At 35.0% G+C, this 14,153-nt stretch overlaps 1 protein-coding gene across 4 annotated transcripts in view; it reads left to right on the forward strand.

Annotated features, from left to right (window-relative positions):
* The first annotated feature begins 2,106 nt into the window (after positions 1 to 2,106).
* LOC129227541 (tenascin-like) overlaps positions 2,107 to 14,153 on the forward strand; it is a 129,012-nt gene continuing 116,965 nt past the window's right edge. For 2 of the 4 annotated variants that reach the window (XM_054862119.1, XM_054862122.1), the window contains exons 1-4: positions 2,111 to 2,371; positions 3,929 to 4,042; positions 4,547 to 4,660; positions 7,219 to 7,332. In XM_054862119.1, coding sequence (XP_054718094.1) covers positions 2,194 to 2,371; positions 3,929 to 4,042; positions 4,547 to 4,660; positions 7,219 to 7,332 — 520 coding nt within the window. In that variant the 5' untranslated portion in view covers positions 2,111 to 2,193. Of the gene's footprint in view, positions 2,372 to 3,928; positions 4,043 to 4,546; positions 4,661 to 7,218; positions 7,333 to 14,153 lie in introns of all 4 variants that reach the window. The other 2 variants (XM_054862120.1, XM_054862121.1) reach the window with 2 other exon arrangements.

A 14,153-nucleotide genomic window follows, 5' to 3' on the forward strand; every position in this document is an offset into this window, starting at 1 on the left:
CAACACTGAATTGCATTTCATCCTTTGTGATTTCATCGGCAGAAGCATAAACAATGAAAAGCCACCGATTTAAGTAATTTTTTAAAAATATTAAACTTAAACAAATTATTTAAAAAATAGTCAGATCCTGTGTTTTTAAGCATGCTCCTTCAGAAAAAATACTTTTAAAATTTTGGAAACAACCCCATTACCGTTTCTTTTTCATCCACATGCCTCGTTTTACCTAATCTAGAAAATCACCAGCCAATGACGGGTGCGAATTTTTTCTCCATTTTCATTCCATTTCATTAGTGAAAAAAAAAAAAAAGAAAGAAAGAAAACCCAACTAGTAGGATCCTATCGCAGTTCGTGATTCCGAAATCCATAACTTGAATTCAAGATGTCAAAATTCAATTTAATGTTAGGAGTTGGATGCTTGATTTTTTTTTTTTTTTTTTTTTTTTTTTTTTTTTGAGCAATCATGAATTGATCACTTGATTGAAATTGGAGATCCGGGTAGATTCGCTGGCCTGGTGTACCTTCAGCAGAAGTACCTTCTCTTGGGTGGTGGCGTCCATGTCCGTCGGAATCGAAACTAGTTCAAAATTTTGCCACCAGAGGACGCATTTTTATGAGTTGCGCATTTACGAGTGTTTAAAAACAAATCTTGCATCAAAACATGTTCATCATAAATAGGCTTGCCAGACGGTTTTAAGGCAAAGTCCCGGTGTCCCGATCGGATTACTTCAGGTCCCGGAAAAGATAGATTGACCAAAAAAGAATAAAAATAATTATTTCCAAAAGAGCATTTTGAAAAATTACTTTCATTCGAAACATAGACTTGTAAATTAATATCGAATCAGCTTGTGAGGCTTTTTTCAACATCATACAAACCAAAAAAGACTTTCTAAAAAAGTCAGAGCGAATGAAAAATACATGTTAATATTGTTCAAATTTTTATTCTTTATTCAAAGTATTTCCTTTTACTAAATGCATATTTAAGTGTAAGAAACAAAATGTTTAAATTTATCTGCTTGTGTTATTTATTATTACCCCTGGTTTAGGCTAGTTATTTGTATTCATTCATAGCACTAAAAATGAACTACCCTCTAAAACAAGCTAAAATCCAGCCAGGGATGTGCTCCCTTTAGGGGTGTTTGTGATCCAAAATTTCCAAAAGTTTTGGTCTGACAACACATTCTGAAGCTGAAAATTATTAACAATAAATAAATGTTTATTTTCAATAATTTTTGTTAGAATATTTCAAAACTTTTTACGGGGTCGAGGGGGGGGGGGCATCGAGCCTTCTCATAGTTTCTGAATTTTACACTGTCTTTGAACTATTTTACTTGTGCCCACTATCACCACCTGGTTTCCTCTTTGGATGTTCGTGACGGTGAGGAGGGGGGAGGGGGTAGTCCGGTCTCCCGGTCGAACATTTCAGAAATCTGGCAAGCCTAATCATAACTGCTATAATTTTCGTCTACTTTCTGGAATAGTAAGATAGCGCTGTTGACTGCAGTATGCTCTGGGAAATGCCACAAACATATATGCCAAACTTTAATAGGTTCGTTTGGATATCTTGCAGCAGTTCCCACCAAGAGAGGGGGGGGGGGGTCATGGCACAGACTACGCCATTAAAATTTTTAGGAGGGTGTTTTAAGGGATATTTTCTACTTTTGGGAAGCTTCCGATTTAGGGGATTCTCGTTGTATTGGGAATGGTTGGGGGAGGGAAAAGAGGTTATACTAATTTTCAAGTCAATTCCTATTTTGTTTTTGAGTGAAGTTATGGATACTTTGATTAAATTTTCCTTTCTCTAAAAAATTCTTCATCGAAATTTCGAAAATGTTTCAATATATTTTTCAAAAATTCAGTGCTACTTCAAATTCTCACTGTTATCAATGAAGGAAAAAGATATTTGTTAAAAGCAACAAAGGCTTAAGATATGGAAACTTGAAAATCACAAATGATATAAGACGAAAGAAAGATCAGAAACAAAAGTTAAGAAGCTGTTCGAAGATAAATTATACCTCGAGTATACGTATTCATTTACTCTTTCCTTTGTGTTTTATAACTTCAAGTTAATCTTTTTTTAAGAGGAAGACAACGACAACATTATCAGAGAATTTTCATTCAAGTAGCAGTCAGAAGCGTAGGTTCTGACTGCTTATTTTGCTCCCGTAGGCGTGCCTTCATTCGCGATTACTGAAAATGTTTTTTGTCAAGGCAATAGTTGTGTTTTGTGCAGTTTTAGTATTGTCTGTGTCGGAAAATACTGTCAGAAAAAATGTGTATGAAATGTATGAACCACAAGTATTGAAATCTCCAAAATTGCTTTTAAGTCAAGCAAAAGTTGCGAGGCAGCTGGAGAAAAATATCAATAATGCTGGTAAGTGATGTATATCAGGCTAGATATGTATTATGTAATAATTTTGATAAGATTATACCAGTATTCAACTTTTACTTAATTCAAAAACTATGATAAATTGATTCATTTGCATTATGTGCACGAAAATGCTCTTTATTTAAATCCAATTATTGTAAAATCGTCCCGAGACTTCAATTTTCTCTATTTTCGAACGTGTCAGAATCGCGAAAATTTAAGCCGCTTTTTATTCGCAAATAATATTTATAATATTTATCATCATTAGTACTGTTCCACTCAGAAAATCTATACGTATAATAAATGGATGTATATTTGTGTGTATGTGTGTGTTCCTTACATAAATTCACAATTTAAGTCGGAATTTTTCCAAGGTTGGTTCAGAGGATTTTTGGTTTTCAAATCGATTCCCTAATATGGGGGAGAAAAAATACTTCCTCATATTTACATTATATGTCCATCGAAAGTGCTGATTTTTTTTACAGAAGATGGCATCAGTTGGAAATTTCTAAGTAAAATAAAAAAGAGTTCTCTGAGCGTTTTAGTTCCATGCTCGAAGATTTTCATAAATTCAATTCAGTATTCAGTGTGTCATCTCACCTTCCCCCCCTATGCTTTTGTTTACAAATGAATAATTTTTTAAAAAAAATACTTATTGCTATTTTAGTCTCATGGGATAGAGCTTGATTTTTCATCACGTCAAAGCAGTGTGTTTTGTGTTCTGTCAGTTAAAAAAGAAAACAAATGAAAGTAGCTTTTTTTTTTTCCTAATTATACTGACCCAGGAAACGCAGGGTATTTTTACTTTATTTTTCGGTGCTATTTACGTTCTTTTACGGGTTTGTACCTGGAAAGCGGTAGATCATGTTGATAAACATCCATTCACCTGTCTAAAAGGTATGCTGCTTTAATAAGCACACGAGCAACGCCTTGTAATAAGCTAGTAAATCTTCATATATATAATAGTAAATTTACTGATCGCGTAAAGGCTCCTGATGTCATCAAAAATGAAACTATCGTCATAGCATGATAATTTGATAATGTGTTTTCATAATGCTTGATATGCAGAGAAATGCTTTATTCAGACGATTATGAACTGGATCCGGTAACATAACTGTTTTACTGGTAAGACTCATTTTAGGAGAACGAAGAAACGAAAAAATGGTCAAAAATGAAAGCTATCTACTGGGGTTTAGGGTAAATCCATTGGAGTTAGGGTTAAAATTTCAACCATCGAAATATCCCCAAACAGTCAATTGCTTCGTTCAAATGTTGAAGCAATTTTCGGTAATGGGTCAAAACTTCGCTGCCGAAACTTCGCTGGACAATACTTCGCGGCCAAAACTTCTCATGGACAATAGTTCGCGCGGTCAAAACTTCGCGTGAACAAAACTTCGCGTGGACAAAATTTCGAGCGGATAAAACTTCGCCTGAACAAAACTTCGCGCATTCAAAATACATTGATGGGAGATTTTCTAGCATATAAATTAAAGCTTTGAGGCTTATCATTCTTTTGAGTACACTTGTGGAAGTAAGACACATTTTTGTTTTTGTTTCTTTTAGATTCATGCGAGAATTTAAAATGCGAAGACAACGGTGTTTGCGAATGGAATGAGGAAGAAAAAGATGCCATCTGTGTGTGCAGCAATGGGTGGACCGGAACCTACTGCGAAAGAGGTAACTGAAGTTTCAGCGAATTTTCCAAGTCTTATTTCGTCACGGGGTGCATTTGTTTTACATGGTAACATCAGCAGAAAAAAGAGTGAAGGGAGAGACAAAGAAAGAAAATACAAATACGAACTGTGGTGTTAAGTAAAAACATTCTATTTATGTGTGATTTTGAGACTAAATGATACTTTTCCTGTGTTTCGTTAAGAGGAGTCAGTACCCTTAATACTTTCAAAAATTCGATTTTTTGATTTTTATATATTTTGAAATTTTATTTCAATACCTTTTTAATAATAAAATGAAAAAAGTACTTGAAGGATCTTTTACTTGCCGCGTATCGTACGATACAAACGCTGTTGATTTTCTGCATTTTGAAAATCCTTTGACTGGAGCCAGGTTCGAACCTGCGCCTTTTTATGTAATTGTCGGCTTTAAACTTTTTTGTTAATGTATGTATTCAATAGATATATATTTTCATTGCGAGAAAGATTATTCTCTTTGTTTTTTATTTAGATCCATGCGGGAATCAAAAATGTGGAATCAACGGTTATTGCTATTGGATCAAAGAAGTACAACAGCCACTTTGTGTGTGTACAAACGGTTGGACTGGAACGAACTGCGAAAACGGTGTGTATATGAATTCTCAAACATTAAAAATGTCATGAAATGAGACATTACAAAATTACACAATGTCTTAAAGACCTCTTTTTTTTAATTTAAGTAAATAAATAAACATAGAACTTTTCCAAACATTTTTGAAAGGTATTGGGTTGTTCGGAAAGTCATTTCGTTTTTTTTTGGGGGGGGGGGGGGGAACATGAAAGACAGTTTTCGTATAATGAATAAATATTTTATTAAATTATATATTACCCATTCTGGTCCAACACCTTTTGCCATCTTTCTGGCAGTAACATAATTCCCCTCTCATTAAAGTTTTGGTCCTTGCTGGCAAAAAACTGGTTCAGGTGGTTTTTGACATCTTCATTTGAGGTAAAGGTTTTGCCATCCAAAAAATTTTGCAGGGACCGGAACAAATAGTAGTCGGAAGGCGCCAGATCTGGAGAATATGGTGGATGTTGCAGTACGTCCCATTCAAGCTGTAAAAGTTTTTGGCGAGTGACCAAACTTGTGTGAGGTCTGGTGGAACACTACACCCTTCCTGTTGATTAATTCGGGCCTCTTCTCTTTAAGTGAATCATTCAATTTGTCCAGCTGATGACAATAGACTTCTGAATTAATCGTTGTATTGTCCGGCAAAAGCTCAAAAAAAAAAACGATTCCTTTGACATCCCACCAAACGGAGAGCATCACCTTTTTTTGGTGAATGTTGGCTTTTGACACGCTTTGAGCCGGTTCATCTTTTCTGCTCCATGACCTCTTGCGTTTAACATTGTTGTATACAACCCATTTTTCGTCCCCAGTAATAATCCGCTTCAAAAATGGATCATTTTCTTGACGTTTGAGGAGCGAATCACACGCGTCAACGCGACGACACAAATTTCGCTCCGTAAGGACATGGGGCACCCACACATCGAGCTTCGAGGTTAAGCCCATGCCTTTCAAATGGCCATAAACAGTCTAATTCGACAAATTTAATCTCTCACCTATCTCTCGTGTGGTTATTCGCCGATTGGCATCAACTAATGCCTTTATCGCATCTTTGTCAGCTTCGACCGGCCTTCCAGACCGTGGTGCATCCTCGACATCAAAATTGCCGGATCGAAATTTTGCAAACCAGTTCTGGCACTGGCGTACTGTTAACACGCCTTCTCCATACACATCCGTCAATTTTTTTCTCGCTTGGACAGCATTTTTACCTTTTCTGAAGTAAAAAAGTAAAATATGACGAAAATGCTGCTTATTGCTCTCCATATTTAAAAGGGCACCAAACAAAAACTACTGCGTAGAATTAATAGAACTTTTTCACACACAAGCCTTGCAATATCAGCTCTCAAGACATATAATGGTTATGCGGCTTAAGTGTGAAGTTGGTTTCGAAAAAACGTAATTAAGTCCTCTGACGGGAAAAAACGAAATTACTTTCCGAACAACCCAATAATTATAATGTAATTTGATTGGTAACAAATAACTACGGTTGGGGAACCAAAGGGTGTCTTAGTGGGGTCGCTACGGAAGGGGGGGGGTTGCGGTCCGCCCCGGATGTCACCCAACTGGGGAGTGACACCCAAAGTGGAAATGCAAGTTTTTGAAAAATATGAAGCTAAAAGGCAGTTTTAAGACTACAAATTTGAAAATTTTCCGGGTGGTAAAACCCTGGACCCTCATTTTTATATGTTTTTTGTACATTAGCTCACTTGAAATTTCGTTACACTACAAATGTAGTTGTTTCTGACAATTGCATGAATTTCAGGTTGACCAATATCTTTTCCTTTTGCGTTTGTGGGGGGGGGGGGGTGACACCACTAATTGCCACCCCGAGTGTCACCTGTGCTGGGTACGCCACTGCGAGTGTTCCTAACCAGGGAACCGCACGAATAATAATGAAAAAAGCTTCAATAGGTTACAATCAACGCAGCATCTTGAGACATATTCTAGACACAAAAATTATTGGCCCTCGTTCTCCTGTTATCGAGATATAAGGTCGTAAATTCTAACAAAATTTTAAGAAAAGCGCCAAATTTAATGACTTGACGTGAAATTGATCCCGCAGTTTCACCGGTTGCATACAACTCGTGTAAGAGATGTCACCCATTTCTCACTGACACTCGCTAAGTTTGGCGACTTTTAGATCGCACATTCGACAACGGGGACACGAGGGCAAATAATTCATGTTTTCAGAAGCATGTTTTACTACTTTCGATAGCTACTTAGTCAAAGTGTTCCGATTATTGCTCTATTGTGTAGTTTCCTGAGTTAGTACAGAAACATAACTGGCTTTGTTTGGTAAGATTTCTGATTTTTTCAGTACTATTCTAGTTTAATTTCAGGTAATCAAGTTTTAATGGGGAATTTTCTTAGGTTTTTCCAAAAATGTTACCGGCAGAAACTAAGCACATTAAATGCCCATTCATTTTCAGTAACGTTCTGGAATTTTGTGTTACAGTGTGAATAACAGCACACTTGTTTTTAAAATTTTCCGTTTAAAAACACCGACGGTTTGAAATTACCTAAATACACCTTGAAGAGAGTTTGAAACTGTAAATTAAATAAAATATTCTTTTTAGATCCATGTAGTGGTTTAGAATGCGCAGGAAACGGCTATTGCAAATGGAATGAAGCGGAGAAGAAGCCTGAATGTTTGTGTAAGAATGGATGGAGTGGAGACGACTGCGAAACAGGTTTGTTTCAAGCCTATGTATTTCTATATATATATATTTTTTTTTTTTGGAATAACAATTCGAGTCATTAAATATTATGCTTAGCAGCGCTGCTCTAGAAACACACGCAGATGCATACACATTGGCGGACGAAAGTACTGCATCACTTTCAAAAACTTCACATTTTCAAGAATCCCTCGAAAAATAAGCTATGTAACTTTTGTCACATAAAACGCATGCTTTAGTTGACATTTTTCAATAAAAATTGAATCCTCCAGGTGCTTAATGGATCAGTAAAAAATAGAGGAAAGTAAAAGTTTTTTAAACCATCCTTTTTCGTATATAGCTGGAAACAAGCTGTAAATTTCAGAAGTAAGTTTACTTACTGTTTACAATAATTTTATAGATTTTCGTGAAATTATCTTATATTCATGAAGAAATAAACATTACTTTTAAAAATATCCATCTTGTTCGCCTGTTTTTGGCAAATATCACGCAGAGTTTTCCGTCAAGCCTTACCAAACGTTCAGAAAACTTCACAGAATACAAAAGAACCACTATACTAAAATTTGAAATTAAAATACTGAAAATTTGATGAAATATGAACACTTAAAGCAATTTTTTTTTCACTGCGTTTGCGCGAAAGACATAATTTACCCATTTCGAAATTTCTTAGCCAAACAGTTTTAACAACACATTATACATTATAAAATGCCATTTGAGTATCATAAAAACTTACAAAATATCGTCTACCTAATGAGTCGAACTTCAATTATTCTCGGACAGGAAGTGAATTGTAAGGGATCGTTCACAAATCGGCAACACATGTGAGTTGTGGTAGGGATATGATGGTGGAAGTGATATCAATAGAAAGCAGTATACGCGCTATTTGCTGTAGGGGAGATTGTTGTAACTTGGAACGTTTGTACCTTGGGACACTGCTAATTCCTAAGAATCTGTTTTTAGCAGCCATGTTTTTGTAATCTCTAACAGTGACCTTCATCACTAAATGGTGCCATAGTAAAAATCCGTATCAAAATGGGTAAATTTGACGATTTTGTGAGAGAAAATTTTTTTTCAAAACTCCAAAGTATACATTTTCTTCATTTTTATTTCATTTTCTGTCTTTGTATTTGTAAATTTAATCAACTGAATTTTATTTTTTTTATAAAAGAGAAGTACTTTACATATTTTGCGTATGAGAAAGTAATTATAATGCTTCCGGATTGACCATCATTTTGGTTTTTCTGAAACCACGTGGTGATTGTACCTCGGGACAGCCAAACATTTTGTAATTTAGGACACGCTCCTAGGTACAACATATGCATGGTTCTTAATGATTAAGAGATGTTTAGGAACACGGAACAATAGCAGATAGTTTTCTTCAAAATTGGTTAAGGTAGTTCAGCGCACCTTAAAATGTGATAATTTGTCAAAATACGAAATTTCTCCCGTAATCAATAGTTTCTTCTATGCAAAAGTAAGTAATCAAATGATGATCATTTTTCATCCTTATCATTTGACTCCTAAATCGTTAGCATTTTGTCTTTTGCTCGCAAACAAAAATGGGGTTCCTTTAAGTAAAAGCAAATTACTAAGGATTCCGTGGCCTAAAAAGTTTGAGAATCGATGTATCTAATCTTATGTAGTCTTTTAAACGGGCAGATAGTCTCCAACATTGGTTAAGGTAAGTTCAGCGCACCTTAAAACGTGATAGTTGTCCAAATTCGAAATTTCTCCCGTAGTCAATAGTTTCTACTATACAGAAGTAAGTAATCAAATGATGATCATTTTTCATCTTTATCATTTGACTCCTAGATCGTTAACATTTTGTCTTTTGCTCACAAACAACGAGCTGATGTGTGCATCACATGGCTTCCTTTTACTCCAATTTAATGTCATTTCCCCATTATTGGCAATTTTAATGTGATTCAATTGTTAACTCTCTAAATATCACCAACAGTGGCCAAACTAAAACCAAATTAAAAAAAAAAAAAAATCTCCAAATTTGTCGCCAAGTTGGCGACAAAACTTGGCGACCAAAAGACTGGCGATATATCGCCAAGTGTCGGACAACTTATAACCCAACTTGAGTTTACATCGAAATTAACATTGATTTCTCCCCAAAAAAGAGCAAAAGACCACTTTAGAAACACCGGAATGCAACCAAAATTAAAGGTGCACAATAGACCCCACTAGGAGTCTACGTACCAGATTTCAAATTTTTAGGACATACCGTTTTTGTGTTATGCGAGATACATACACACATACATACGTACATACGGACGTCACGTGAAAATTCGTTGTAATTAACTCGGGGCAGGGCCGCGCCATCCTTATGTGCAAGGTCGTGCATAGCACGACGGCGCCAGAGTCAAAAAGGCACCGAGCAGTACCAATCAAAAATGTTCCAAATGGGGGTGGGGGATTTCCAACCAAAAATATAAAATTGAGTTTTTCATTATATTTATAAGAGTAGCGGTGAAATTATACTGCTCATTAAAACAAGCAATCCTCCTTGCTGCCTATCTATAAGGAAAAATTATTGCATCGTTGTATCTGAATATGCTATTCAAAAGCGCGATCTTTTACACTGAAAACCCATGATGCTAATTAATGCATACATTAGAATTTTTAATCATATGTGGAGCAGTGAATATTAGTTCAGTATGTCTATAATTTTACAAGGTTGAGCATACGAAGCAGCGCCAGAAATTTGCTATTCCCCATTTTGGTTCTTTGAGTGAATACATTATATTATAACTCTTGCGATATGTCTTTTTGTGGTTTTTAACTATTATTCGTGGTAATTTTACTGCATCATGTTATCATACATTAAAAAATACGGTAAGCACATTTGCATATTATTCACTTATACGTTCAATATATATAGTGAGACAATAATTTAGATTAACTTTTTAGTTCTGAAAAGTAACGACTCTCTCTTGACCCTAATTACTCAATTCTTGCACCCCCTTTTTCTTCAACTGTTTAAGTATTAAAGTAAAGAAAGAGCTTTGGATAATGTGTTTGTTTTATATATTAAAGTCAATGCCTTTTTAACGTTTTCATATTTTAGAACTATTCGTTTCACCGGCAAATTTTACCAGCTTGCTTAGTTCAATGTTTTTCAAAAATATTTACTATTAAAGGGGAAAAAACGCGTCTTCGGAAAACAAAGTGCTTTTAATAAGGAAAAAAAAATAATGATGTTCTGGTAAAAATTTCATTTCTTAAAAAAAAAAAATCTTCTAGTTAAAAATTCTCAATAGTTTCAGCTAATTGGTCAGCTACTCCCCATCCGTCCTACTTCTCTCTTTTTTTCTTTCTTTCTTCCTGATTATTTTTCTTTTTTCTAGTTCGCCTGAAAAAAGGAAAGTTTTCAAACTGCTAGTCCTCCGAATCCCCCCCCCCCCCGCACACAAAAGCATTACCGAGAATCTCAAATTTCGTTTCCAGATCTTCAATTTCGCAAAATTTCGCGAAACACCTGAATACGAAACAACATCGCTTAAAACCGCGTTAGAAAATCATTTGAAAATGTGTTTTTAGAGCTTTAATTTCGAAAGATTTGCCGGCCCTAATTTTATCAAATATGGTCAATCGCGGTTTGAAGGCTTCAATTTCTGAAAGTATTCGGGCAAGGGCCTCCGAACCTCCTTCCTTTAATATCATCAAAAATTAGGTTTTTCAAACATGACTTACGAAAACTTTGTTATAATAGCCTCTGAACCACTTCTCCTAATATTATAAAATACTGCTTAGGTTTCTAGGACTTCAGGTTTCTAGAGCTTCAGAATTCCCTTCTTGTAAAAATCTTCAGAGTTGTCTACAATTGCGTTTTTGGAAGTTCAATTTCGAAAAATTGGAGGAGAGAAAAAAAATTGATTTCTCTCTATTTAAAAAAAAAAACAGTCGGGTAGAATCCCAGAATTCCATCCCTTATTTTAGCGTCAATAAACATGGGCAATTATCACGCTTTAAGGCGCCAACTTCTAAAAATTTCTTCGGAGCCCCTTGTACCTTTTTTCCCCATAACACCACCAAAGATCGTCTAAAACTGCGTTTTTCAAACTACAAGCTTCAAAAATTTTCCGGGGAGAACCCCCAGACCACTCTTATTAAAAGAGATTTTTTTTTTCAATTTATACTGCCCTAAAACTATTTTATAGTTACGCCACTGCTCCTGTTGTCGTGTTTTGAAAGGCATAAAAGTCTTATTAATTGTTCATCACTTAGAGATTATTCAAAGTGGCTTTAACTTGGATATTAAAATATTTTTTTCGTTCAAAACGCATTATTAGGATATCAGAGGAGCTGCTGGACACGGAATAATTTCGAGATAAGAAGTAACGTACACCATATTGTGAAATTAAATATTCACACATTATTTTTTGTATAAATTAAATGCCAAACTTTTTTTTCATTATATATTTGTCTACAAAACCTCTCTCCGGGTATTAACTATGTTTTTCTCGAACGCCAGAGCATAAAGGCGCTCCAAAGACATTTGTACGACGGCGCCGATCAGGCTTGGCGCGGCCCTGACTCGGGGGTCTTCATTTCTGGTGTCTGTACGTTCCTAGGCATATATACACGTGTGGTCGAGTCAAAAAAAAAAAAAAAAACTCAACATTCATTCGGGGTTGAGAAAAAGGGAAATTAAGGCCGATTTTTGAGTGAAATTTTTTTTTTTGCAGATACAATACTTCCTTTTTTGTAAAAGGAAGTGAAAATGGAGTTTCTTTAAGTAAAAGCAAATTACTAATGGTTCCGTGGCCTAAAAAGTTTGGGAACCGCTGTATCTAATCTTATGTAGTCTTTTAAACACATTTAATGTTAGGTAATAATTCATAATTTATAATTTATAATTCATAATTAATTATTCGTGATTTAATTCACTGCCATGATTTTTTTTTCTGGTGCAAAACTGGTTCAAGTACATGGTTCATTTCCTGAATCTCGAAGACTTTCCCATAGTACAACAATATGTATCCCAAGGTACCATAGGATGTTGTACCTTGGGGCAGCTTGGTACTTTTACTTTAAATAGCTGGCAATATTTTATTTTCAAATGTCTAAATTAAAAAATATATATATATATTGCATAGAAGTATGTTGGGGAATTTTTATTGCAACTTTTAGATTTTAAATTTGATTCAAATAATTGACGTTAAAAATTAAAATATGAAAAGTGTCATGAGTTACAACACTCTCCCCTACAGCAATGGCATGGTGCGGCGAGTGTCGTCATGTATTGTGGAGGAGCATGTTGCTGCTAGTGGTTTTCTAGTTACTAGTTAGTATGAATTTCGCATTCGGCTCCAATTTGGACGATATAATCCTGTTCCAGAAAGATAGGTAACTAAAATTAAAAATTTAAAAAAAATCCGACTGAGTCGCAAATGTAGAATCAAGAGGGAAAATTGAAAATCCATTTAAAAACCATCTCTTATATAATTAAAAACTGAGCGTATCTGTGTATGTCCAAGTTTCTTCTCCCGAAGGACAGTGAACTGACCATCGAACCAGGTATCGATGGATTCGTAATCTTCCCGTCTTCATGTTTGGCGATTTAACATAATCCTCCAATAATAATTAACGGAGATATCAATTAAAATCTATTAATTATGAAGCTTGGATTTCGATATAAAATCCCTATTTTTCGAAGGCTTTCCTCCATTCAAATTATTATTCAGTGCTTCATATCAACTTTCCGCAACAACGCTTTTATTAAAATGTATAGCGGGGTGAAGAAAATCATTGAGATGAAAGATCTGTTGCCATTTTTTTTCTCGAATATGAACAGGTAAAATTCTTATTTTTGTTTTGAGGCTTTTCCTATAATCAGGAGATTTTTAAAATGTTTACCTTTTGGGGGTTTTCCGCAATCTGCCGCAAAATTTCACTGACTATTTTTTTTTTTTTTTTTTTTTGGTTCAAGGATGAGTGTTGAACTCGCGTCACTTGACATAACTTTTATTTTCGAGGTGAACCGTGCAAAGCCGGGCAACGCAGCTAGTAAAAATCAATTATAAGTATTTTATTTGTTAACGAATAGAAACTAGCAACAGATAAAAATTTTAAATTTTCTTACCCTGTCGGCTAGCAATGAATTCGGTTGCCAATCGCGTGAATAAACGCTTGGCCGTTTTTAAAATCTGCTTTAAAAATGCGTTACAGTTTGAATTCTATGTCATATCAGTTCCAAACACATTCTATCAGAAGCAAAATAAATTACTCTTCATTTTGGTACTAATTTTTAAATATGTTTTCCCTGAAAAAATCGCGACAAACCTTTTTGAGGTTTTGAATTATCATCTCCGTTAATTAATGTCATCTGAAGACGCAACTTAGCTGAGAACACTCTCGATCAACTCTCCTTTCGAACAAAAAAAAAGTTTTCAAAATCAGTCCATCCATGTAGGCGCTAGAGTACCACAGACAGATACACAGACACACAAATATACACACACGTCAAACTTATATTCCCCTTTCTTTGTGTGTCGGAGCTTTCAAAAAAATTATTCTTAGGTATCCAATTTTAGAGTCACTATTGCTGCAGTGAAAAAAAAAAAGTCTGGTCGACCTCAAACCGCTACAACGCTTAAAAATGTAGCATAGGTGAGTCGTTCAAACAGGAATCCTAAAAAAAGCGTTTAATAGGGAAATGTGGGGCAAAGTGAAATGGTGGAATATTTACTCTGGTTTTAAATTCCTCTATCTGGTAATACTTAACTATGTAGTAATATAGATGTAGTAGATTCCACTCAGAAAAATAAAATATTGCCAAAGATTAAAGCATATCGTAACACAGGTAATTTTCAAAAAATTGATACTCA

This window comes from Uloborus diversus, chromosome 8 (assembly GCF_026930045.1).
Source record: "Uloborus diversus isolate 005 chromosome 8, Udiv.v.3.1, whole genome shotgun sequence".
NCBI lineage: Eukaryota > Metazoa > Arthropoda > Arachnida > Araneae > Uloboridae > Uloborus > Uloborus diversus.